At 49.8% G+C, this 25,502-nt stretch overlaps 12 protein-coding genes across 12 annotated transcripts; 5 read left to right on the top strand and 7 right to left on the bottom strand.

The window, feature by feature from the left end:
* Positions 1–347: 347 nt before the first annotated feature.
* Positions 348–1,542, bottom strand: N7525_004194 (uncharacterized protein; the record flags this gene model as incomplete). Its single annotated transcript, XM_002566034.2, has 5 exons — positions 348–680; positions 780–975; positions 1,065–1,189; positions 1,262–1,301; positions 1,358–1,542. 5 exons carry the CDS (start codon positions 1,540–1,542, stop codon positions 348–350), a joined length of 879 nt encoding a protein of 292 aa, XP_002566080.2.
* An 895-nt stretch (positions 1,543–2,437) lies between these two features.
* On the top strand, positions 2,438–3,840 carry N7525_004193 (epoxide hydrolase family protein; the record flags this gene model as incomplete). The annotated part of the gene is made up of 4 exons (XM_002566035.1): positions 2,438–2,711; positions 2,768–2,824; positions 2,877–3,074; positions 3,143–3,840. The coding sequence occupies 4 exons, from the start codon at positions 2,438–2,440 to the stop codon at positions 3,838–3,840; spliced, it is 1,227 nt and encodes a 408-aa protein (XP_002566081.1).
* A 226-nt stretch (positions 3,841–4,066) lies between these two features.
* On the bottom strand, positions 4,067–5,230 carry N7525_004192 (uncharacterized protein; the record flags this gene model as incomplete). The annotated part of the gene is made up of 1 exon (XM_002566036.2): positions 4,067–5,230. The coding sequence occupies one exon, from the start codon at positions 5,228–5,230 to the stop codon at positions 4,067–4,069; it is 1,164 nt and encodes a 387-aa protein (XP_002566082.2).
* Positions 5,231–6,661: 1,431 nt separating this feature from the next.
* Positions 6,662–7,136, bottom strand: N7525_004191 (uncharacterized protein; the record flags this gene model as incomplete). Its single annotated transcript, XM_002566038.1, has 3 exons — positions 6,662–6,835; positions 6,900–6,949; positions 7,004–7,136. 3 exons carry the CDS (start codon positions 7,134–7,136, stop codon positions 6,662–6,664), a joined length of 357 nt encoding a protein of 118 aa, XP_002566084.1.
* A 242-nt stretch (positions 7,137–7,378) lies between these two features.
* Positions 7,379–8,504, top strand: N7525_004190 (fumarylacetoacetate hydrolase family protein; the record flags this gene model as incomplete). Its single annotated transcript, XM_002566039.1, has 5 exons — positions 7,379–7,406; positions 7,454–7,692; positions 7,753–8,068; positions 8,127–8,223; positions 8,297–8,504. The coding sequence occupies 5 exons, from the start codon at positions 7,379–7,381 to the stop codon at positions 8,502–8,504; spliced, it is 888 nt and encodes a 295-aa protein (XP_002566085.1).
* A 1,208-nt stretch (positions 8,505–9,712) lies between these two features.
* On the bottom strand, positions 9,713–11,464 carry N7525_004189 (uncharacterized protein; the record flags this gene model as incomplete). Its single annotated transcript, XM_002566040.2, has 4 exons — positions 9,713–9,845; positions 9,911–10,587; positions 10,646–11,140; positions 11,216–11,464. 4 exons carry the CDS (start codon positions 11,462–11,464, stop codon positions 9,713–9,715), a joined length of 1,554 nt encoding a protein of 517 aa, XP_002566086.2.
* Positions 11,465–12,610: 1,146 nt separating this feature from the next.
* N7525_004188 (uncharacterized protein) lies at positions 12,611–15,091 on the top strand (the record flags this gene model as incomplete). Its single annotated transcript, XM_061212948.1, has 4 exons — positions 12,611–12,715; positions 12,803–12,818; positions 12,913–13,439; positions 13,544–15,091. The coding sequence occupies 4 exons, from the start codon at positions 12,611–12,613 to the stop codon at positions 15,089–15,091; spliced, it is 2,196 nt and encodes a 731-aa protein (XP_061069969.1).
* Positions 15,092–16,326: 1,235 nt separating this feature from the next.
* N7525_004187 (uncharacterized protein) lies at positions 16,327–17,289 on the top strand (the record flags this gene model as incomplete). Its single annotated transcript, XM_002566043.2, has 1 exon — positions 16,327–17,289. One exon carries the CDS (start codon positions 16,327–16,329, stop codon positions 17,287–17,289), a length of 963 nt encoding a protein of 320 aa, XP_002566089.2.
* A 960-nt stretch (positions 17,290–18,249) lies between these two features.
* N7525_004186 (uncharacterized protein) lies at positions 18,250–19,273 on the top strand (the record flags this gene model as incomplete). The annotated part of the gene is made up of 3 exons (XM_061212947.1): positions 18,250–18,288; positions 18,614–18,680; positions 18,750–19,273. 3 exons carry the CDS (start codon positions 18,250–18,252, stop codon positions 19,271–19,273), a joined length of 630 nt encoding a protein of 209 aa, XP_061069968.1.
* A 666-nt stretch (positions 19,274–19,939) lies between these two features.
* On the bottom strand, positions 19,940–20,997 carry N7525_004185 (uncharacterized protein; the record flags this gene model as incomplete). Its single annotated transcript, XM_002566045.1, has 4 exons — positions 19,940–19,994; positions 20,058–20,328; positions 20,641–20,713; positions 20,959–20,997. The coding sequence occupies 4 exons, from the start codon at positions 20,995–20,997 to the stop codon at positions 19,940–19,942; spliced, it is 438 nt and encodes a 145-aa protein (XP_002566091.1).
* Positions 20,998–22,243: 1,246 nt separating this feature from the next.
* N7525_004184 (uncharacterized protein) lies at positions 22,244–22,878 on the bottom strand (the record flags this gene model as incomplete). The annotated part of the gene is made up of 3 exons (XM_002566047.1): positions 22,244–22,500; positions 22,640–22,709; positions 22,843–22,878. 3 exons carry the CDS (start codon positions 22,876–22,878, stop codon positions 22,244–22,246), a joined length of 363 nt encoding a protein of 120 aa, XP_002566093.1.
* A 651-nt stretch (positions 22,879–23,529) lies between these two features.
* N7525_004183 (WW domain-containing protein) lies at positions 23,530–25,160 on the bottom strand (the record flags this gene model as incomplete). Its single annotated transcript, XM_002566048.1, has 4 exons — positions 23,530–24,513; positions 24,575–24,724; positions 24,761–25,031; positions 25,093–25,160. 4 exons carry the CDS (start codon positions 25,158–25,160, stop codon positions 23,530–23,532), a joined length of 1,473 nt encoding a protein of 490 aa, XP_002566094.1.
* Positions 25,161–25,502: the final 342 nt, after the last annotated feature.

The raw sequence follows: 25,502 nt of genomic DNA, 5'->3' as shown, positions 1-25,502 counted from the left end.
AATTATCACGGTGGGCCTGTTCTCCCCCTCGCGTCACTCTCCAATTACGAACCCCATGGGAACCAACGACAGCTACATGAGCCAGCTTTAGGGAAAGCATTATCAGGTCCATTGATACCTTGTTCATTAGTAGGCTCAAAGCCTGACCGGCGATTTACTACTCGAACCGATATCATATTACTCAGCACACCACTGCGTGAATTATTATTTTGTACATGGAATTCCCTACATACGTCTAATCTCTAAAGTCACGTGACTGATATACTACCCCAATAATGTGGGTCCCAATTATGTCGACCCCAAAAACTTCACGACCGCTATAAATATCGTGTAAGCATAATATACTATCAATATTCGTCAGAAAGGGGGCCATTACCTTGTCGGAATGCTTCAGGGTTCTCAGAAATGAGCCAGTGGCCCGCTTCGACGTCCGCAATCTGCGCGTTGGGGAAGAACTTCTTGATGGCCGGCACCGTGTCGTCCGAAACATACTTAGACCTAGTGCCACGAACGAAGAGCGTCGGACCGTTGTATTGCAGGTTATCAGATTCCTTGAAAGGGAAATCGGCCATATGATCTAACGAACCGCCGATGATGGATAGCGGTACTCGGAACTTAAGTGTGTTATCTTCCTCGGAACGTATCAAGTTGGTGAGAAGGAATTGGCGGATTGGAAGAGACTAAATAATGTTAGCATGCTAAATATTACCGGAGGGTGCTAGGCTCATCAGCCCCCACGCTTTCTCCCCCTAGTCGTCAAGAAGATGAACACCCCTTACCTCTTCGTAGTCTTCGAGAATCTTATTAGCATCGGATTGCTTCGATACTTTCTCGGCTTCGATCTTTTGCATGCCGCGAACGTATTTGGGGAAATCGCTCTTCAGGGATGCGTTCACGGGTGCGTTATCAACGGGGATCAAAGCTGACACGCGCTCCGGGGCACGTAGTGCTACTGCCATTGCAGCTTTGGCGCCCCTTTGCCAATGGTTAGTATGAGAAGAGAACGCAAGACGGATAATTCGCGTGCTAGAGTTGCACTTGACATGGGGAATATGACCACGTACATCGAATGCCCGATCAGGACGCATTTGTCCAGTTTCTGCTGCTGGATAAATTCCTGCACATCTTCCGCCATGGCACCGTAATTGTGCTCAGGGGCATGGAAAGATTGGCCATGGTTACGTAGATCCTGTTCATTTTGGTTAGCATCCTCAAATTACATTTTTTTTTTCATGTCTTTCCAGAACAAGCGGACACTTACCAGTGCAAAGATCTGGCATTTCAGATCCCGTGCTAAAGCCCTGGGACATATGTAAGAACAGGGAGATTTATACAAAGGTCTGTTCACAAAACATACTTGCCGATACTTCTGTTGTTCTGCTTTGATCCAAAGAGTCCGTGTAGAATCAGGATGGGGTCTCGGACAGCTTGCCCGTTTTCTGGGCCAAAGACTTGATATGCCAGCTCGGATTGCAGCATACGGGCTGTGGAGAAAGCCCGGAGGCCTGGAACACAACGTGTAACCGCCCTGAGGGAGAACATGTTCTGACTTTTGTGTTGAGAAAATGGCAAGTATGAAAAGGTTGGATCAATGATGATCGGGAACCTTGGAAATACCCGCGGGCAAGCCGTTCGCTGACTAAGCAAGTTTCAAGGCCTGGGGGCTGGGCCCGGCCTCAGGGGGGCGACTGCCTTGGAAGGGGGCAGGCGGGCGCTACTGGGCGGGGCTTTGAAGCCGGCGCTTTCCAAGGGACCCTGGCATCAAAGGCTCCGGCCACAAAAATCCCGGGAAGGGATGCCCACCAAGCCCCCCAGCCCAAGGCCAACCAAGGCCACCACAGCCCCCTAAATATCACGGCTTATAATTGCTTCTGCTTACGGCAAAATTAGTTACAACGCGTCTTTTTGATCATTTTATCCCTGCTAACTGGTGAGATCGTCTCACTATATCAATTAGAGCAATTACCACAGAGAGAGATGCAATATACTTGTAAGGAGAAATTCACACCGAACCTCAATTCAATATCTGTCACTGATATTAGCTGGTGTTTACCGAGAACTTGATACTCTGCTGCGTTAGGCGTGGCGTGTATGCCCGGAGGCCGCCATAACCGGCGGTGAAGGCCCCCGCGGGACCGTGACCGTTAGAGGAGCCCGGCAACCCCACAATTACCATTGCCAACTGCTGGTGTACAAGATGGGCCGTGTTGGCATGAGTTGATGCGAGCATATAATTGTATTAGTGTGTTTCCTGTCTACTCGGGGTATGTGCCGAAGTCAAGGTCTCACTGGTCGAGGTCTGGCCCCCAATTCTGCGACCTCGTGACTACCTATTGTAGGTAGCCGACTTCATCCCACCAAAGCTCAAAGTCCCCGCTACCCCCGCTGCCACATCAGAGATAGCTTCATATCTTCATCAAAATAAAATCATCTCATTATGGCCGATCAACCAAAGCCGTACAAGATTTCCGTTCCTGATAAGAGTCTCCAAGACCTTCAGCAACGCCTAGCACTTTCCAAATTAGCAACTCAGCTGGAGTCCTCCGAACAAGATCCTTGGGATTTTGGAACCCCAGTGAAAGAAGTACGGAGACTCATAGATTATTGGAAAGATGGCTTTGATTGGCGGAAGGCAGAATTCAAGCTGAATGAGCTGCCCCAATACAAAATGCAGATCGAGGTAGATGGATTTGGCAGTTTGGATATCCACTGTGAGTTTTGTGCAGAGATTCTCAAAGGTTCGATATTCACGGGGTTCAACTTGTAGATGTTCATCAAATCAACACCAACAAGGACGCGATTCCGCTGGTTTTTAGTCATGGATGTGAGTTTCGATCTTCTGTTCTATCGCACGACGAACTAATATCTACCTATAGGGCCTGGATCGTTCATTGAAGTCACAAAACTGCTCCCGATGCTAAAAGGCGACGACGACAGTCCCGCATTCCACGTTGTGGCTCCATCACTGCCCAATTTCGGCTTCTCTTCAGGGGTGACTCGGCGTGGGTTTGGACTTGCACAGTATGCGGAAGTCTTGCACAAGCTCATGATCAAGCTGGGCTATGATCAGTATGGTAGGGCCCGAAAAAAAAAATACGAAGTGTACCACCTACACCCGAAACTAACTTGGTTATACGCACAGTGACTCAGGGCGGAGATTGGGGCTTCTGGATTACTAGAACCATCGGTCTACTATACCCCGAGCACTGCAAAGCCTCCCATGTCAACATGGTGCTAGCGAACCCCCCTCGATTCACCGAGAACCCATGGGCAGCCCTGAAACATACATTGCTACCGTATAATGAGCGGGAAGAGACAGGCCGCAAAAGGAATGAATGGTTCGAACGAGAGGGCTACGGTTACAATCAACTTCAAAGCACCAGGCCACAGACCATTGGCGCGGCTCTAGATGATAGCCCTGTTGCCTTGTTAGCCTGGATTTACGAGAAGCTGCATGACTGGACAGACTCATATCCCTGGACCGACGACGAAATCCTAACCTGGATATCTATCTACTGGTTTTCTGCAGCTGGCCCCGCGGCAAGTGTCCGCATATACTACGAAGCTTTTCATGCCGGGATATCCGGGAAGTCATACAAGGAGTTGATTTCATACGTCCCGCGTGTGAAGTTGGGAATTGCGCACCTCCCTCGAGAAATTTCTATCATTCCTTGCTCTTGGGCTGCTAGACTGGGCCCGGTTGTTCAACAGAAAGAGTATTCCCGGGGAGGTCACTTCGCCGCTTGGGAGGTCCCAGACTCTATTATCCAGGATTTGCGGGCCATGTTCAGCAAGAATGGTCCTTGTTACGGGATTATTTCGGGCAAAGACGGATACTGACTATGTGATTGTTGGTTACTGCTATTTGCGGTTTAATAAATTCCATATTAGGATATGTACCCAGTGGTATCGGAGCTTGTTGAGGGGCTAGCAGAAGGTGGAGGATAAATTGAAGGTCACTTCGCTTGTTCTTTCAGTTTTTACATGACAACAAGGGAAAGGAAGTAGAATGAAAGTAATCGATATTGTTGATAATGTGATATATTTCCTTCTCCAAATGGTACCCTCATACAGCCATCATCCCAAAACTGATCAACAAAGACGGTAGCACATAGTACAATGAGAGACTTGTCACAGTAGCACTACCAGTGGCCCTCTCGAAACTGATTAGTGACGCATTGTGGCTCGACGCTCCTGGCAGGACCACCTGCGAGGAATTGGCAGCATCAAAACTACCCGTGAATGTCAATTCAAAAGTCACATTTACTTTTGTCTCGGTGTCTGTGATTGTGAAACTACGTTCAAACCCAGCAACTGTCGAGCCAGAGAAATTCAACTCAAGGGTTTCATTGGTCATAGACCCATTGATATGTGTTCCAGTGGGCCATCCAATGAGGATCTTGCCCAACCTTCTCCCCTCCGAGCATAGACTATCCGGAAGGGAAATCATCTGATCCCGAAGACCCGAGTTGTCATACTCTGCTGGTTCCATGGAGTTCCTTTCACCATGTGCCCAGTCTTTGAGATCATAGACCCCGTCGAACAAAATCTTGTTGCTGTTATCCGCCGCCTGGGTTATGTTTAACGCAACGGCATCCATGGCCTTCTCGACGGAACCTCCACTGTACCAGTCCACCGTCGTGGTGAGTCGGATGAGATCCAGGTTTTCACACACACTGTATGAATAGTCAATATCCGAGACGCGGATGTTGCTCTCCCACGCCTTGAAGCCCAACGTGAAGGGATTGACGGGTCCGGCAGGGGTGGGAGCTTTGGCACCGACCCATGCAGCGCCTAGCATGCGCATGGATTGTTTGCCGACGGGACATGTGATCAACGATGAATTGACGATGTCGCCTTCAGTCAAATTGTTTGGTGGTGTTATGATGGTGTATTTGAGACTGGCTTCGCCCTTGAAGAAGACGCCATCCCAGTCGCTGTAAGCGCTAGCATGGCCACGGCGTGGTGCCCGGTTATATTGGTAATAGTGTGAAGGTTGAAGATCGTCAAAGTCGAGGCGGTGCGTATCGGAGCAGCGGTTTCCGCCCGATGATGTTGGTGAAGAGGTGTCATCACCATCACCGGAGTCGCTAGACCCGCCGTAGCCGCCGGAGCCACTGCTATCGCTGTCGCTGTCGCTGCTAGAGCTATCGCCGCCCTTTCGTGATAATACTCCCGTTGGGATGGCTAGCAAGGCCAGGGTAGTGAGGAAAGTGTGACGAAGTAACATTGCTCTTGAAATCGTGGATCAGTTCATAGGGGTATCAAAATGAAATTGTATGTCAGCTCATCATGCCGATTGTTCGTGAAGAAGAAACAAGAAAACGAGGGAAAAAACTCAACAATGGCCCGATTGGGCACGAGTATATAAGCACGTGCCTTCGCCGTAGAAATGATTCGTATTGTGCCCTAGTGAAGTGATAACACGGGATTTATACCTGGTTGACCCTGAACGCCAAGGTGCCAAGGGGTGGCAGCGGGACGAAGCTCGTATTCAGCGGATGACTATTGGACAGGAAGCCATCAAGTGCCCTTCTTTTGGAGCAAATGCAACTTTAATGGCCGTATTGATCATGTGTGGATTGAAGGCTTGGGGGCTGTGGAGTATTTGTCCAGTTTGGCTCGATGGATCCAAGATTTCCGGGAGATGTGGTTGCTTCTAGTTTTGGAATCCTTGGGAGGGGGCCTAATCGGCGAACACCATGCACAAAGCCCTGGAGCATTGCATAGAAATATCTCGGGTTGTGCCATTGCCTTGCCAAGGACCAAGGAGGTTCAGTGTCAGGTCTGTGACACGGACCCAGTATGAGATGTCACTGTTCTGGAATAGAACGGGGATTGCTCTATCAAGCGATCCGTCTTCTTGCTGGTGCAATGACTGGCAATGTATGAGCACCATAACTGCGCCCAAACACTCAGAGTCCTCTTGTAGTTGGAAGTAGTCAAATCCCCCCGAATTTAGTGCTTTCGCTTTGCTTGAGCCGATGCCCACAATATCTTCATGGAGATGAAGGATGAAGGATGGAATCCAGCCGAGGGGTCACACAGTCACGGGACTCACGGTTGAATTTTTGCAGTGTTATTGCACTCTGTCTACCCCAAGTACCTGAACTCAGACCTCATCACGAAGGAAGCTGAGAGCGTCTTCGATCAGAAGAGAGCCAAACCAAAGGCTCTGCATAGAAATTAAAGGCAGCGCCTTCTCCCATGACGAGCAACGACGAGCGTCGTTTCTGGTTGGACTCTTACAATCACCAGAGCGCTTGAGTTTTTCCATCTCATGATTTTATGGTTTCATTTCTTCTACTTGCTTAAAAACCATTCGGTGACACTGATACTGAACAAGCCGCTAAACTTTCGACTCTGTCCAAGTCAGGTCTTCACTTCCTGACCTTGGAAAAGGAACATGGGGAAGCAAGACTCAAAGATCAATCCCACTCCGACTTCCGCGGAGAAAATCCCTATCTTCTACCATGCTCTCTGTGGCTCAGAAGAACACGGTATGTTGCTTGAACACCGGCAAATATGCTTGAGATGACAAGGGGCCTTGCCCCCAAGCACACATGATCGTGGACATACCAAACTGAGTGCAACATCTTGAAAGGCCACTTATGGAACATTCATTGAGGCATGGGTATATACATGTTCATATTTACAATTTCTAGCTGTCCAGCAGCACCGGAACCTTCTCAAGGAGATGTTCAACAATAGCATCGGGGCCACGTTCGACCTGCAAGCCCTGGGGAATAGCGTGAAGCTTGATATCGGGACGAACAGAGCGGGCAATCTGATGGATCTGCTGGGCCTCCTCGGCAGACCACATAGAGGCGCTGAACTATTCATGGTGTTAATGCGGAATTCCCGCTCGGCATGCTCGGAATTCCCGAAGCCAGACTTACCAGAACATCGGGGTTGTGTCGCTTGACCTTGTCCTCAACTTCGTCGATTTCTATGCAAGACTTGTCAACCAGAATTCACCCCCAACGACGCTCAATATGCTTACTCTCGCAGTTGTCGACGTGGATGATAGTGTACCGATCGCTCAGAGCCTCGGCGACGCGGCCGATGAGGCGCTTGGCGCGCTCGGGTGCGGTGTTGACACTAACCAGGTGGAAGGGACCTTTAGGAGCAGACATGATGACGGGAAACGGAGGATAATTAGGAAAACACGACCATCGTGGGAGTTCTGTTCTTTTTATTCTCCAGGTTGAAATCGGCCGCGCTCGCCACTTCCCCACATTGTGGGAGGCTGCCCCTCCGGCTTATCCAGCGTCGGGGCAGACAAACTCCGCTATCGGTCACGATAGCCCTTATTATATATGGAGCTCTGCGTTAATCTACTTGTATCCTCTTTTTTCATTCTCCAATTAACACCGTCATGTCTAAAATCGCATCTACCTTCTCGCGTAAGGACTCTCAAATTGACACCGGATCCCAGACTGACAAAAAATAGGCCTGGTGCGTTTTGTCCCCAAGTCGAACCCCGCCAAGGTTCTAATTGGAGAGCCAGTCGATCTCCAATTAGATGTCGGATTGGCTCTTTACCAGGGCAAGGAGGTTGCGGTGCGCCCGTTCTCCGGCACTTCGGTTCTGAGCCCTGGCCAAGTGACTGATGCGACGGAGACCATCGCGCGCATTCTGTCCCCTTTGGCGCAAAGCGAGGTTGGAACTATTCGCTGTATTGGCTTGAACGTATGTTTCAATTGAGGGGAGGAAAGTCCAAAGGAAATAAATTGCTAATGCGCACTGTAGTATGCCTCTCACGCTAAGGAGATGGCGCTCCCGATCCCCGATGTCCCGACACTGTTCATGAAGCCGGCTAGCTCTCTGGCAGATCCTTGGCCTGCGCCAACAGTTCTGCCTAAGATTACGCAGCAAGATAACACCGGCGACTATGAATCTGAGATGGTTATTGTCATTGGCCGTGATGCTAAGGATGTGCCCGAGTCCGAGGCCCTCGACTACGTCCTTGGCTACACAGCTGCGAATGATGTTTCCAGCCGTACTTCCCAAATGAATCAGAGCCAATGGTCCTTTTCAAAGGGCTTTGACGGCGCTTGCCCGATTGGTATGTTCATTGACGCTGTATGTCATTCAAAAAGATCGCACTGACTCGATATCTATAGGTCCCGTTCTTGTTTCCGCTGCACTTTTGCCCGACGCCAGCAATCTCCAAATCCGTGGTCTTAAGAACGGCAGGGTGATGCAGGACTGCCCGTTAACGTACGTTAGATTTGCTTCGCATTGCTTCTGATATATGGAATATAACACCAGCTAACGTCGGATTTCATCGCAGTGACCTGATCTTCACCGTCCCCCAGCTGATTAGCTTCCTCTCTCAAGGCACCACCCTGCCTGCTGGTACAATTATCTTGACTGGCACTCCGCCTGGTGTCGGTGCAGCTAAGAACCCAAAAGAATTTTTCAAGGCTGGCGACGAGTTCGCCGTCGAGCTGCTGCCCTATGTTGGAACACTCATCAACAAGATCGAGCACCAGTCATGAATCCGGTATATAAAATGATAAATGTGGCCCTTCGGGGAATAGCTCTCTATCTACATGTATTCAATAAGACTTTCAGTTGCTCTGGCACATCTTAAATGCTATGTTGCATGCTTGCTGTAATAATGTAAACTCCATGCGAATCTTGCACATCCATGCATATGTTCCCAAGTCTCCTTAGATACACGACACGACTATCACAACCACTAACGACTATCAAAGCCGCCAGACTGGGCATATTTAGTTCCGGCCCAACTCACAAGGCAAGGGATGCTTCAAAAATGCGAGTCAACAGCCCGTATAGAGAAGCTTTGACCAATCACAGAGCTCAGCCGGATATAAACTCTTCCCTGTGCGGAGTAAGTCTCTCCCGCCACATCGCCCTATAGATCCTGACAAGGGCTAAAGTGCTCAGATAACGGGAGAAATATGTCAATAGGTAAGTCGAAACCATGTATTTGACGTTTACAGACTTAGCACAGTTTTCCTTTTATTGGTATAATGTGACGATCCTACTTAATTGAATAACGTGAAGCCTATAGCATAACTGTATAGGAATACCTTCCCACTTCTGCATTTCGTTTATAGTGCCCGACCAGACATATTTAGCCAGAAGCGCAAGCCGAACTGTTCACCCGGCAGTCATCAATTGCATGACATGGCCTGTGGGCTTCATTGACCCGCGATGGTTCGATTTCAGCGCTACGGGATTATACCGGCTCGGTGTCCCGAGTTGTCCCCGTTCTTAAAAGACAATTTCCGGCTCTTTTCTTTTGAGAAGCCTTTTTGCTGGATTTGTATTGTTGATTGGAAATTTCTTCCCTTACTTGTTTTCTTCTTCTCTATGCGTCAATGTTGTTCTTGGCGGTATCAAAATTTGATGCCTCTATGCACATTCTACAGATGGTGCTGTGAGCAGAATTCAACTACTCTTTTTTTATGCTGCTATTCTATACTGACAGCAGATTTTCCCCTCGCTGATTGCCAAAGCTCTTTGGAGAATCACGCAATTTGTGTGTCAACTTATATACAATCTCGAACCTCGCCCTTGGTCGAGGCCGATGCCGATGCCGATGCCGAATCTCATACGAACCCGAACCCGATCACTCTATCTTACCGGCCGGTGGTCTAAACGTCAAAATCGAAACAATAACCACGAAATGTCCGAACATAAAAATACCGAACCGAAGTCGAGCTCCCGTCCAGTCCCTTTACTCCTCGCTACGCCAAACCTTACCCCGCCAGTGCAGGAAGATGGTGGGAATAACACTGACGGCGACAACCAGCGCGGACCCAATACCCGCGCTGGGAGCAATACCGACAGTCTCGAACATGGGAGCAAACCTAAACTGAGGTTAGCGACGACGCTGCAAAACAAAATGAGGGCGGCAGGCGCGAAGAAAACATACCAGAAGGGACCAAGGAAACCCCAGATCTGTCGGACAAAGGTGATAAAGACACCGATGTTACCAGCTTCCTGCGGGAAGCAATCGATGGCATAGGTGATCATGACCGTGGTGACAAGCTGGTTCCCGACAGCGCCAATAGCGGTGCCAATAATGGGCGTGACATTCCAGTGCCCGCTGGGCGATTCCTGTGTGCAGACCAGGAAGACGATCATTCCGATGATGGTGAGCGCGAAACCGAAGTAGCTGAGCCACAGGCGGAATTCTGGCTCGGCCTTGCCGCCGATACGTCGACTACGCCGGTTCATCCAGAAGTCTGACAACACGCCGCCCATTTGTTCGCCGATTACGGAGCCTATGATCGCACCTAGGAACTGCATCCCTAGCTGTTCGGCGTTGAGCTCGAACTTCTTTTCCAGGAGTTGGGGAATCTCGACGGTTGCGAGAATGTTGCCAAAGAGGAAGACCATTGCATATGCGCATGCTGGGAGGAGGATCGAGGGGTGTCGAGCCATTGTCAGTGGGCGGACGAACTCGAACCATGAGAATGGCGTTGGGTCGATCCGTCGCAGTGACATGTACTCAATCTTCCTCGCTGACTCCCTGCTCTCGATGCCGCTGCCCAGATAAAGAGTTTCAGGGCCGAAGAACAGATACAAGATGAATTGGCCGCCGTTGATCTTTGGATTGGTCAGCTAATGGACAGGTTTATTAACTACAATAGGGATGAGAGCTTACCATTGCTAGGATCCAGTAGATCCAGTGGTAGCCAACGCGGTAGGTGACGAAGCCGAAAATGAAAGGCCCAACTGGGACACCCAGGGTGATCAGCAGTGTCCAAACGCCCATGTAACGGGCGCGGTCTTTCTTGAAGGTCGTCTCTATGACGACTGCACTGCCGATAGCGGAGGCAGGCGAAATGAAAAAGGCCACCAGGGCCCGACAAGCAGCCAGAGAGGCATATGTGGTGCTTTTGGCACAGCCGATGTTACATACGAGACTGCAGATCAGAGAGACGAGGAAGATTGGCCGGCGCCCATACCGGTTCGATAGCGGCTTCCAGAACAGAGGCGCACCTCCAAGGATTGCAATTTGCAAAGAGGTCAGGTAACTAGCATCTTGCATTCCGACGCCGAGTTCTTTGGAGATGTCCGAGTAGGCAGGGATAATGCCGGCCGCGGTAAATGTGCCCATGCAAGCGTGGAATGCCACAAGGATGAGGTTAATCATTTTCTGCGCGTTGATACATCAGTCTTCTGTCCGAGGGTCTTCTCCATTTGTTTTGTAGCGAAAAGAATATTGACTTACCTTCCACTCAGGCCAGTTGTAAGGGTCAGCTGGACTCATTCCGGGAACAGGATCAAGTTCCAAAGTCCCGTGTCGCTCCATCAAATAGTCTCGGTGTGCTTTTGGCAGTCGAGCAGCCATTGACTCGGCGTACGTGGCTGCCCGTCCATGTCCTGCACTCTCAACGAGATCGATGTCGGCTTTCGTGCCTGGAACCTCCTCGCCCTCGTCTCGCCGAGACGAGTTCGCTTGCAACTCGAAGGATGCCATATTGCTTGCGTTTCCGGTGAGACCAGTGGAATCAGACAAGCACTCCAAGGCTCAAAATTACCCTCTATGTATGATCCAACGTGGTATTGTTGACCGTGGTTGAAATAGCCGGAGGGAGCGTGGGGAGTATTGAATGAGAGGACTACAGGAAACTGGAAACTGAAAATAATATCTCAGGGTGAGCCAATTGAGGGCACCAGGGGCAAACAACAATGACCATAGATCTGGGGGCTTCTGCAGCTCCGCTGGGGACGCGAAATCAGCGAGGGACTGGTGAAAAATGCCCTGGGTGTGCATAATGTGGATAACCAAGGCACTAATCACGCAGCGTTCGCCCAGTCGGATCTCCCCTGCGCCTGGGGTTGGTATTCTCCGGGGTTCTCGGCTCCGTTGCGGGTCCTTCGGGGAGGAAATGGACAGAAAATGGGGTCATCATGGAGAGAAATGCGGAGGCAGTCCACGGTTTCTGATTAGAAAGCATCGGTACCAGCGAGTGAGGATGCCGCTAAATAAGTCGCTGTCATGGAGTGATGTAAAAGGCATCGCCATGGCACTTGACCACGGCTAGCCGATGAAGCTTTTTCCTATACAGTACGGCTTCCATCCCGAGCCAAGTACCGAAAGCCTCTCTACATTGGCGTCTTGGCGCAATTTCCCTGGGATCAAGCTATTTATTTTCGCTGAATTCACCGTTCACCCTGAGGAATTCTCAATCGGACGGCATTTCGATGCTGCATGCAAGCCGCGCAAACCTGCGACGCATTATATTGGACTCGGCCTGAGCAGTGTTGTGGAGAGAATCGGGAAGAAGACCATAGTAATCACACTTCCTTGGCTGTATTGCCACGACGCCTTGTTTCCGCTTGAACGCTTGAACGCTTCAAAGGTTGGATGGTTGACTTGAATTTGAACACCTCTTTTATTTGCTGGACCGTATACATCGTCCGCAGTGGTTTCTCTTTGTTCACATATTTTGTAAAGCAAATATGCATTCGAACCTGTAGATTCGTTTCTGTATGTACATGGTCTTCAAGATGTCTCAATCCCTTTGCTGGCAAAATATATTTCCGTGATCGCATAAGCAGTCCCACACCCCACAATTTCCTCCCCACAATATACCCTTAGCTATTCTTTCTCATTGACAAAATGGCGTCAATGGGGATAATGACGGCACCGCCTGCGGTGTCAGGAGGCAAGAAACTGGTCTGCCGAGTATGCCACAAAGCATTCTCCAAGACCGAACACTTGAGGGTGAGTAGACTCCCAAGGCTTCAAATCCAACTTTCCCACGAAGTAGGGACCACCAAGTGATACGAGATAAACTAACGGACTCCATAGAGACATGAGCGTTGCCGTATGTTCTGATTTTCAGATCCTCCAGTCCTTTTCTTGTTGTCTCTGAACAAGTTCCAAAAGGAAATATCCACCCAGCTGACCAGAAGACTTAGATACGGGATCTAAACCATATGTCTGTAAAGAGTGTCGAAGGCCCTTTGCCAGACAGGATGCTCTTACTCGCCATGAAAAGCTGCATGCTCGTGCTATAAATGCAAAGAATGGCTCTTCGGAGATTCACTTGCCGCCACATCCGACCTCTTTGAATTCTCTCCCTTCTTGGGATACGACAAGTGCTTCCACAGCTGATCCGGCGTCAACTTCAGCAACAAGTCACTCATGGGACGAGTACCATCCTGGAGACCATGCAAGTATGCATGATGTTGCCTCGGAGTTGGACTTTGAGTTAGTCTGGCCTGATTCGGAAGACTTGTTCCAAAGCTTGATGTCCTCGGATACGACAGACCAGTGGCAGATGCCGCTTGGTACCTTGCCGTTTCCACCTGTTGTGCAGGATATGAATGGTATGAGCTTCGGGTCTCCGAATTTATTTGATGACCATAGGTCTACTGTCGGGGCAATACCGTCCGGTGGAGGTCACCAGGCAGTGCAAGATGTCACAGAGATGGTAACGAGCTCGGTGAGTTGAGTGTTGCATTTTGTCAGACGAGTGGGTTGTTAAAAACCTCGATCAAGACACTGGTCGAACCGAGATCGATCGAAACTGACGTTCTATTTTCGTAGTCATCCAGTGTTACCGCCGCCGTGAAAGCTACATCCATCACCTCAGTATTCCTCGATGAATGTCTCCATATGTTCTTCGTTCGCTTCATCCCCACATTCCCAATCTTGCATCGTGCAACTTTTGTTTTCCGCGAATGCACGCATGCCCTCCTCCTTAATGCCATTGCTATCGGCTCTTTGTACCTAGGCCCCAAGGTCTCGGTTGCGAAGGGCGAAGCCCTGTGGCGCCTAGCGCACACCGCACTTTCGACTTCATGGCAGTCAATGATCACGCATAATGGCCCATATGATGCATGCAAGGGAGTTCAGCTGATGATCACAGCCCTGCTGGGCCAGATCTATGGGGCGCTATCAAAGAACCGGGCAATTCGAACCACTAGTCAGGTATTCCACCCGCTTGGCTTCTTGTGGGCAAGGCACTGCGGCATGTATGATAGCGAGCCATACTCACTGGACAACCTCCCCTCGGTCGATGCCCCCGATGCAGAAAAAGAACACCAGTGGCGAATCTGGTCTGCGCGGGAGATCCAGCAACGCTCTCTGCTAGCCTACTATGTCCTGGACGGGCTTGTGGCTCAAACGTCGAGTGATGATGCCTCTTGTCGCCATGTGGCAAACCCACTTAGCCTCCCAAGTAGCGAGGAAGCCTTTGATGCCAGCACTGCCGATGAATGGTTGGCTCATATGCACGCACAAAAGCCGGATCAATCCTCATTCAGAACGATTTTCCGCTCACTCTTCCCACCGGCCGGGAACTTCCGCACTCTAGAGAACCGTTTCTCTGCCTTCTCACTGCGTGTGGTGCTGGAAGGGCTCCAGTCTCTAACCTCCGACTCTGATGACAACGAATTAGCCGTGGGAGTTCCTAGCCAATCAGACGTCCGGCGAGCCCTAGCTCAAGTTCATGAGACAATATCCATGAGCATTCACTTTACTGCAGCAGAGAGACTCGAGATTCTCCTGCGCTGGCACACAGTCTGCCTAGATACAACGATCAACTCTACCGCCCTCTCTCGCCATGTCTGCTCGCGCTACAACATTGTCCAGCACGTCTCTGTTGGATGCGGAACCGTCCGTCCGGGCTTCGATCTAGTCAAATGGGCGAATTCAGAAGACGCGCGGCGGGCCGTCCTCCACGCAGTCGCCATCCAAGACATCGTAGAGCAATTACCACGAGGTCGCGCGCACGCCGTTCACATGCCCAGCTCACTATTTGCAGCGGCAACCATATTCGTTGTCTTTTCACTTGCAGGAGTCGCTACTGTGAATTTGCCTCGTAACACTGTTTGGCAAGACGCTTTGCTGTCCCATTCGGATCTCAACCTGGGCCACGAGGATATCCGGCCTCGATCTGGCTCAGAGACAAAGCGCTTTGTCGAGGACGGAAATGGGGCTTCCTCGCTTCCGCTTCCTATTGGTGGTTCTGTCAGGAACCTGCTTTATGAGCTCAACTCAATGCAAAAGCTTTTCCGGTGCTTATCTTCTCAGTGGGGTATTGCACATGACATGGAGGATATTATTGCGCAATGGATTCAGCTCTGTCATTAGGAGATCCTGCCGGACTTGATCCCCGAATTGATAATGTTGATTTACATGGAAATTCGCTCGTGTTTGGCGTTGGTGGAGGTGCTCGGTGAATGCTTATTGGGTGACGCGGGGATGTTCGAAACGTTCATATATCTATATACCCTTCACGTCGAATTCGAATACCAAATTGAAGAAAGTTCTAGGTTCTGGCTGTCAGTTTGTTCACCTATTGTCCATGTAGTCAACGAACCTGTCACATTTTGTGCAGAAGCTCTCGAGTATTTTGCGAACTCTGCTGCATCATGTGTTGACTTTGGTTGTGCTCTCCCTAAAATCATTGAGTTATCCCCATCTCCAGGTGTAAATCCAATGACCTCGCCAGTAAACATCTAAAATGAATGGCAACACTCGTCATGAGAGGGAATATGCCCGAGATTATCCCAGATGGAACTGCTGACAGTACTAAGCCACCTCCTGGTGCGGTTGCGCGATTGCTAATTCTTCTGTCACTGGTCTTGCGTAATAGCCAACAGTATGTACCTATAAATAGTTACTTGATGGACTTCGGACAGAAAATCTGCCGGAGAAATCGTAAAGGACGGTCCCGATGTCGTTGATGTAGGGTTGTGACCACGTGGTTCACGTGCTCTGCCTTTCATGCGCGGTTGCCCTTGTGCAGCTACTGTGCCCTAATTTGTGATGTACCGGGTGATTCTAGACAAGTTAATCCTACCAGGTGTTTTGAAACGCTGGTTAGAATGTCAAATAATCCCTGTATCTATTGTTTATTTACCCTGATTCTCACTGGCGATGTTGACTCACTGATTCACGTAGAAGTGTATTGCGCCCGAATTCTAAGGCAAGGATGCTGTAGTAGATGTGACCAAATATCTAACTGAATGAAAGCAATATGCATCCATGGATGTATACACGCAAAAAGACCGAATCTCGTAATTCACATTAATCGATTTCTGACAATCACGTGTCAGGGCCCAAAACGAGGGATAAACGCGCCTCGACGCGCCCCGGACCTTTTCGACCCACTTCCAGTGTCATTTACGCTCCTTAAGGTTAGTCCAGCCACTGACATTCTTAATCTCCTTGATCTGTGGGTCCAGCCCTGTGATATCCATCCACATTCAAGCCGAGTGGTTCAACCCGGTGGCAGCGTGGCGTCCCCATGCCCAACAAGACCAGATGATCGTCAGTCAGACCTAAGACACCACAACCCGGCATCGGCTCCAGCGATTCCCAGAATGGATCTTGCATCAGCCCGTGGGACCAAACTCAGCGATATAGTAATCGATCACCGCCCCAGCACAGGCCGTGGCAAGAAGCTTACCCTTGCGCAAGAGAACGTTCTGAAGAGGCTCTATCAACAAAAATTGCCCTCTGTGCCAGATGGTGAGCTGCCAGCGAAAGGGTTCTGGGTGAATCTCGCGTCGCAGTTTCGCGAGCAGACCGGTCGTGAGTACTCATGGTTGTCTGTGAAGCGGCGGGCTGCTGGTTGGAGTCAAAAGTCCTTAGAAATCGACCATCGGTTGGATGTTAGCGACCTCGTGGCTGAGGATTCGGAACTTGAGCCTAGTCATCAAGATGTTGCTCGTGAATCCCCCTCTCAGGAGGATCCACGTGACAGCGAACAACAACCTATGCTGCCATCAATCAAACACCAGCGGGATTCGACCACCCTGAAGTTGTCTGAACTTGAAAAAAGCCCCGGTGTTAGCGACTGGCTGCAGCGCAGTTGGTCCCCAGGCGCCACAGACCCAAGCCCAGGCACCAGCAAGAGTGTCAGGTCCACCCGCATGGCTCAAGCCCGCCCCCGATCAAGATCGCCCGCCCGCGTATCGCAGCCTGGGTACCGTTGCCGATCTCCTTCAACAACGAGCCGTACCAAAACCATCTCTAAACGGTTGCATCAGCAGCTGGCCTCTTCCTCCAATGCAGTAGTCGGGCCTGGCACCCATCCTTTGTCTGGCTCACCAGTCTATGAAGATGTGCAGCCCAGTCATCTGAGCACACGAAAGCCACATGAATTCAACCGTATCCACAGGTCAGTGGAGAATGGATCTGAGAATCACGCTCGTGATTCAGCAATATCTAAGCATGAAAAGAGTAAAGTCAGCACCGGCCTTCTTGCGTCGCCACACTTATCTGAGCAAGATGACTTACCACTGGCCCCAACTCGAATCAAAAGGAGGCGTGTTGCAAAATGAACGGATCCAGAACTGTCCGGAGGAATGATTGAAATATGGTGAACTCGCATATGAATGTCGCTCACAGATCAGAGTGATGCGATTGAGGAACTGGGGATGAAATTGTTTGCTGCTTTAATACCCTCCTACATACAGACCCTGTTACTAAGTATGTTCCCACTCCAGGGCTCCCTATTTTCCCACCAAAACTGACCAAGTTTGAACCCTATTCTCTCAATAATTCTATATTGTAACATATTTTTATTTTTTTTATCATACATTAACCGTGGTTTTTGTGTTGGTCAAGTGGAATAATGCCGTATTTTATCCATTTCCAACAATACTTAGTAACGCCTATGTACTTGCCCAGGTGCCCTTCCCCTTCCTCAATCGATGCCCCAAATGAGACAAACATTCTATGTCTATTTTGATGGGAAATGAGCCACTATAGTGCGAGCCAGCGGTGTAGGGTAGGGCGATGGAGGTCGAGTTCTGGGAGGTCCTTGACCTCATACACCCCCTGCCACCGTTAGTACCGGATTCCGAGAGACGAGGTCTCGATAAAAGCCAATGAGAATTGGGCTTGGCTGGTTGGCTGGGGGTTCTTCGAGACGGGGCGCTGTCAGGGAATGTCCTGGGTTCACGAGGGCCTTGGAGTGTCGGGGATGCTATGGGTTACGGGGAGCATTGGAGCATTTAGGGCTACCTGACATTGAAAGGACAAGGCACATGCTCTCCTGGGATCGTGGGGCCCTACATGGAAAATAACGATATAACGACTAAGCGACGACTAATCCTAATTATCTGCGTAGGTGAATCCTGAATGCTTTAAATTGTTTGACTTGATCTCTTCTTTTCCTCTTTCTTCCTCGTCACTTGCGTCACTTCACACTGCTCCTCCGCATACGGAATCATACGAAGTTTACATTCATCCTCTCATATCATCTACCACACGCAGTTTACATTGTTTGCTCCGTCAAAATGGGTAAAGTCAAGTGGGATGCCTTCGCTGACCAAACTGTGAGTCTTTACTTTACTCTGATCTCATTTCCCTTTTCAATTGGCCTTGGATTTTGTACTATGTCTGGCGGAAAAAAAACCTGAGAGGAGGTTCACTTTCTTCCATCACACACCCAAGTGCCTTTCAGATTCAGTTTTGATTTGATCATCTCAAACTGTCATAAGGTCGCCATCATGTCTTCACGTTTACATGCAGGATCCTTCACATTCACGTGCAGGATCTGTGTATGTATAACTCCAAGTCGGCCGAAACCTCAATGACTCGCCGATGTTAATGGGTCACGCAAAAATATAACAATGACAGTTGTGACTGACGACCATTCAGCTCCTGGCCAAGATCATCGAGACCCATGACCTCGCTCTCGACATGAACAAGGTCGCATCGGCTTGGCGTAAGTTATCAGTCCCGCACGAGTGACCATCCCAAAAATGGACACATGGACATTCTAACATCCTCTCAGCTGGCGCCGAAGAAAACAGACCGACACCTCGTGCCCTCAAAGAACGCATCAACAGAATAAAGGAGATCGTTCGCACCGGCACTGCCCCCTTCGCTGGTGTCTCTAGCCAGTCCACTCCGAAGAAGCGTGGCCCCCGCAAGAAGGCCAACGAGACTCCTACTTCTGCCGGCCCTTCGCGCAAGCGCAAGCGCGTTGCACAGGATGGCCCCGTCCATGAAGATGAAGTCCGTGTCAAGGAAGAGGAAGATCCGGCTGCCGAACTCAACGAGCTTCTTCCCGAGGTTGCTCTTCAGACCGAAACCGACCTCGACCTCGACCTCATCGACCCCCGTCTTCGCGGGCAGTTCTATGAGCAGCCAGCTGATGCTGAGAACGGAAAGTCTGGCTCTGGCGCCATCGACCCCCTTCGTCACGAGCAGATCGGTGCAGACCTAGCTGATGCCGAGGACGGAAAGACTGACCCTGAATGGACCGAATACAATGACTTCGAGACTGAGTCGGACCTTGACATGGTTCGCCAGTAGCTCGACTGCCATTCGCGAAGACAACTCATGTCAGTCGCTTGAAGCTTGGGGGTCTTGAGCCCCCATGATCGATATTCAAATTTGCGTTTTTGTTGGATGGTTGGATGGCCTTGTTTTGTTGTTGGGTGATTCAAGTTTGTTGCTTCCCCAACTGATGTGTGGCCCGGTCATCCTGAGAAAAGGAGGAAAAGAAAAAAAAGAAATAGGGGATGAGAAATTGCCTTTGTTCCCACCGTGAGGTGATGAAAAAAATCCAAAAATCCAAAAAAAGGTTAAAAAGAAAAATGGTGCCCATTTGTCTGGATTGCACCGAACATACATAGCTGAATGACAGTCGACACCTCTTGTCGAGCTTTGTTTTATGCTTGCGCACAAGTAGAAGGGAAACCTGGTGGGATCGGGAACTAGTATGTATTGTGAGCAAGGAGACCCGACTAGACGAGCTCATGCTATCCGTTGTATGTCCATCTGATAAATAACCCTTTGTAGATTGTTCCCTTATGTGTCCCAGTATGTGTTCCAGTATGTGTTCCTCCCAGTTGTAAAATTCCGTAAAAATTCCGAAAGCTTCCCCAGATCATCCGAAAACCATCAGAGAATTGACACCTCACCATGCCAACGCACTATGGCTCCGCTGTGGGGGAGTCAAGAGCACGGCGATGGCGCTTAGATGTCAGAGGTATCTTTCTCCTTGGACAAGCTGGAGTCAAGGAAGGGATCGCTGGATCAAACAGAATTAGCTGTCTGAATTTCATCCGCATCCTGAAAATTGGCAGGAACTTACTCCTCAGTATCCTTGTGCTTCGTCTTGAGCTTCTTGTTCTTCGCCTCCTTAGCATCGGTGCCCTCGTCCTTAGGAGCCGGGCCTTCTCCACCAGACTCGGTATCAGCTCCCTTGGACTGAGCAGCAGCGCCCTTGGCAGACTTCTTGGGGGTACTGCGCTTGCGCTTGGCCGTGGGTGAAGCAGGGGTAGACGAGGCACCTTCGTCATTCAACTCGGTGGCCTTAGCCCGAAGACGACTGATACGGTGGCGGATGGCAGAGACGGTGACTCCTATAGAATTGGTTTAGCATAGTGCATACAAAAGCCTGAGATAGGCGGGGATGAGGGTAGGAGGAATCGAGACCGGATTTTCAGGGCAGATTGTGCACGAGAGACAGTCAATGGGTGGAAATTGATGGGGTATGAGCATGCATAATGCAAGGTAGGCACATGGTTCAGCGTATACCACCAACAAAGAAAATACCGGATGAGTGAGAGGGCCACCGTAATGTATTCGCATGTGAGTACTGCAGGCAAATAGCTCGCAACATAAAGGATTGGTGTTATACTCCATGATTCAGGGGCAGGGGGGTTAGTACTTACCATCACCCATGTAGGCTGCGAGAGCATTGAAATCAATGGGGTTGGGGCTGATGGCAAGTATGCCAGCCAGCAACTAAGTGAATAAATGGTTAGTAATTGAAACAAATCACGGGCAAAGACAGTCTGGGCCAATCTTGGGAACAAGTGGGATATCAAAGCCATTAGCGGTCACCATAGACCTGCCCGTCACTTTCCCGTCACTTTCCCGTTATAAGCCAGACACTCAGCGCAACCACCAAGGTTATTTAAGATAGGAACAAACGAAAGGAATATCGGGACACCGAAAAGTCGATCGCATAGAGGGGGGTCCAGACGTACCTTGGCATCAGCCTTCTCGTTCCAGGTGATTTTCGTCATTGTTAGGGTCGTCACGCGGGCTATGGCAAACGATATCAGCGGTTGATACAGAAGTGACGTGAAAACGCGCGTAGAAGTATATACTTCTCCAGAAGCATTCACCAGAACTATAGATAAACACACCTTGTTCGTTCGATACTTTAAAGTCGATGTGGTATGGAAGTGCAGAGATGCTTTGGTCAAGAGCAGCGTGGGAACAAACGGTGAAGTGAGAGGTTGAGGTTGGGAGAGGTTGGGGACGGGACGGACGAGATATAGACGTTTGAGGGTCGCTATCTAGGGCACAAACAAGTTGCTTTCCCCTTTTAACTTTGCTTTATCGTCACTATAGGATAGGCGGTGGTACTTTGTTGTGAGTATTTAAATACTAAGTACTCCATATCTTCTCAATATATACGACGAAACGCACCACTATCACTACCACCACTATCAGCACGAGGACAACAAGGACGACGACCAAACAGCGACCAACTACGACCAACCAACGACCAACAAATGACCAACAAACGACCAACAAACGACCAAGAAACGACCAAGAAACGACCAAGACCAGAACGACGACAAGAACGACGATGACTATACTAGTAAGACTTTCTGATATAATACAGGATCATAAAGCCATTCAGCTGTGTAGTAGATCTTCCAGAATGATGCTGCCATAGAAACAAGACCAAAGGGACGCATTGGATGTTAAGAGCAGATGCAATAACACGCTGGTTGATCAGACGAACAACCTAGGGCTAGATGTGAACAGTTGAACACATGGGGAGTCTATTTACTTATAAAAGAGCTTCCAGTATTCTCAATCACAATAGTGTAGTGTCCATAGGTGCATCAACTTATCCGGCAATATTAACGTGTTACATAAACTTTTGTTTCTACTGTTGCTATGTGACGGAGTGGCGCCTGCAAAGCATGTCCAGATCCCCTTCGGCAGTTGGGGATGCACCGCCTGGGCAACACACATCGTAACCGCCAGATTTTATGTAGATACTTAGCCCACTCTACATTAAGAAGGGCCGAGGGAAATAGTGTGATGAACGGAATCTACGTTCTTCTGGGAAAGGGAAGTTCACGATCAATCTGCTGTATTTCGGTTCAAGAATACCGCGTGGAGAACAAGGAACCCGAGACCTAGACTAAAGGCCAAGCGATCTCTTCTCTCGTTATGCCGCAGAAACCACCCCATGGATGTCAGAATCACGATCATCATCTCCCAACCAATACCAGGTCGAAGAAGCGGCCCCTAGAGCTTGCGCTGCTTAGTGGGACTGGGGCAGGGATCCTCTCCATCGCCATTCTGACCCTCAACAACCGAATCTTTCTCAGGGTTGGTGGCCGAGGCGGTCTTGCGCTTAGTGGCGGGTTTGGTAACCTTCCGGGCACGGCCTGCGGGCTTGTCGGGCTTGTCGGTCTTGTCCTTGTTAGGAGATTGCTTAGAGATTCCCTCTTGGCGGGCTTTCAGAGCGTGGGCGTGCTGTCTCACAGCAGCAGTGCTGTCGCCTATATTTTGTTAGTTGAGTTCATGTAATGATAGTGTCTTGACAGTTTAGGGTGAAGAAGTTCATGGAACGGCAAAAGGTACACGTAGGAATCATAGACGTGACAGCCTTGACAGATAGCTCTCAATTATTTTACTCACCTTGTCCCATCGCTTTAGCAATAGCGGCAAAGTCCAGCGGGGAATGGACGGCCAGTATGGCCACAAGCAACTACCAAATCATCAGTCATTGATCCCAAGACCTGGCAGTACGAGCAACAGAGAGCCAGCTTGGGTAAGAAAAGTCCGAGAACTCGTATTCCCGGTGTTGTCGCCGGGATGTCAGTGAAAATGAGTCTGCTTACCTGCTTGTCTCTCTCATGGTCCCAGGTAGAAGCCATTGTCTTGAAAATGGTGGTAGAGTTGAAAGGGGATGGTTGGGGGATGTGAAAATAACGGGGATGTTATGGAAAGAACGAGATATGGGAGAGGAAATAGGCAGAACGCTGAAAATATCTGACCAGGTTTTCTGTGAGATTCCGTCTACGTGAGGACGAAGGGCATTGTCCACTGGAACTTTACAATCAGATTCACGTCTCGAAGCTCATGCTACTTGTTGTGACAGACAGCACAGGCGGATGCCTAGTTGGTCAGGCTCCATCTTGCTATATTAGCCAGCTCCTGATTGTTCATAGAGAACTCAATCCTAGTCGTCTGATCACTACTGCCTTTGTGTCGATGTCACGGTGGGTGGATGATGTGATGTTCTGATCTTCTGTGCATCATACTTCCGGACCCAAGAATCTCCCTAACGCCCGTTTTTTGGTACTGCATGGAGCTGTAATGCGTTCTGGCACAGGGAGCTGTGCTAGCTAGACCGAATATAATTTGGCACAAAACTCAATGCAAGTAACGAGTTATATCAACCCGGGAATCTATACTGAAGCACAAACAACGCAGAAGATAAACATGTCCATAAAGCCGCTCAAAAAAGAAATCATACCCTGTGTTCCCGTCCACCACAATGATGGACATAAACAGCACCTTGGTGCCTACAACTGTCCAGCAGAAGGTGGTGCCGAGGTCCATGGCCCACTGACAAAACGCGACCCAGAATCTTTTCCTGCCTCCCCCAGTGAATGTCCGAGATGCTCGGGATAATGACTCGACTGGTGGTAAGGCGCTTGGTGAACGTGCCCTATTTCAGAAAACCCTGTCGAACCATCGCTAGGACCAAATTGATGTTGCGAAACATATTGGTTGGCATTGACTCGCGTCATTGGGTTGTGATATTGCTGATGGCCTTGGGCAAAATTTGCTTGGTACGGTCCTGACTGTTTTCCTATCATGTGCTGCTGTTGATATTGGCTCTGTACATGCTGCAGCGGTGAGAATCCCTGCAAGGCAGGGTCTGTGGGAGCATGTTGCGAATGGGAACGCGGGTCCGGCTGGCTTTGTCCGAATCTACCTTGCTCAACCATGGAGTGGGGTGAATGGTTGGGGAAACCCTCCGCGGCAGTTTGGTAGTGTTGCCCTTCCTGGACAAGAGAAGGGTTCGAGACGCGGCGAGAGAATTCTTCCGGAGACGGTTCCCCATGCTGGCTGGACGAGTAAGACCCAAAGAAGGGCTTAGACATGGTCGATGGGTGTAGGTTCACCGGGGCAGCCTCACCAGAGGCGTTAAAATGGCCTTGCGATTCCAATTGCCACGGTGGCTGAGAATCGGAAGCTCCTTCCATTGGCCTTGCCATTTGGCCCTGCGAGTTGCTAGTTATTGTCCACGATGCTGGCTGGTGGTGGTTACGTAATCCAGCAGGATCAGCAGAAAATCCTTGGAAGGATTGTGCATGTTGCGCCATGTTGTAACCGCTTTGGTGTCCCTGATAGGTACCTGGATTATTACCCCATGCTGATGAGGAGATGTTTTGGCCCATGTGGTGTGGACCTGTCATTTGATACCCCGGATGTGTCTGGCTTGCATAGAATGCTTGCTGAACACCATTCATTCGTCCAACAGGGCCGTGTTGCAACGAATTCTGGATACGGATAAGCATCATGACGGATCAATATCTGTCGGACTCGAACATTTAAACATACCTGCCCATATCCGGTTGCGTTTGCAGCGAGCTGCTGCTGATATCCGCCGAGCAAGTGTTGACCGGTTTGACTCGAATACCAACCCGGTACCCCGGAAGACCCATAAGTTGGATTGTCCGACTGCCCGTATATCTGGGAGTCAAGGGAGCTCTATCCTACCATCAGTGCCATTCTTGCAATGCTTACGCAGACATAATGAGCGCGATTCCCTACGGAAATTCTCGCACTGTCCGCCGCAGAGTACGTCCCGCCTGCCGTTGTGTCCACGGACTCCAGCTCTCGAGTACTGTTGCTTGTCGGATGCGATCTTGGCTCTTGCGTTGGGCCCACTCCCATCGGCGTCGGTGTTGTTGACGGGGTCAGGACGACCGGTTCGGTTGGGACCTCCCATTGCGACTTCCCGGTCGTCCGCTGTACGTAATACCATTTCCGTCCGACACCTTCCCACTGAGGGAGCCTGTCCAATGTTATTATTAGAATACAGCGAGTATGTCCTTTGGTTCTCGGTGTTGACTTACCACCCTTCTGGGAGTTGTGGTGGCGGGGAGGATGGGCCTGCGGTGTCCGCAGGGGCCTCAGGCGCCATCTCGGACCTAACAGGATCCAGCCGATGTCAGAATGTCGAAAGGAAGAGTAGAGGACATCCAAAATCTTGATACGAACTTATAAAATGTAAATATACACGGAACAAGAGCGTGGAATAAACAGATGTGAGGTTCAACGAGACTCGCTGATAAGACGATCTTGTGGGGCTTGGCCTTTGATCGCCGTGCACAGACCGAGTCGACCCGTGGACACCGCAACTACGCAAGATTCTATGTTCATAATGAGACGTATTCCGCAATCGTTATTATCATAAATTGCTAAGTATAATTGTAGAAAAATATCAAATATTAGCTCCTGTCTATCCCCCAGCACCGAATCATAA

This window comes from Penicillium rubens (genome assembly GCF_028828025.1).
Source record: "Penicillium rubens strain IBT 27055 chromosome Unknown utg000002l_segment0_segment0, whole genome shotgun sequence".
In the NCBI taxonomy this organism is placed as follows: Eukaryota; Fungi; Ascomycota; class Eurotiomycetes; order Eurotiales; family Aspergillaceae; genus Penicillium; species Penicillium rubens.
This window is presented reverse-complemented; position numbering and strand designations above follow the sequence as displayed.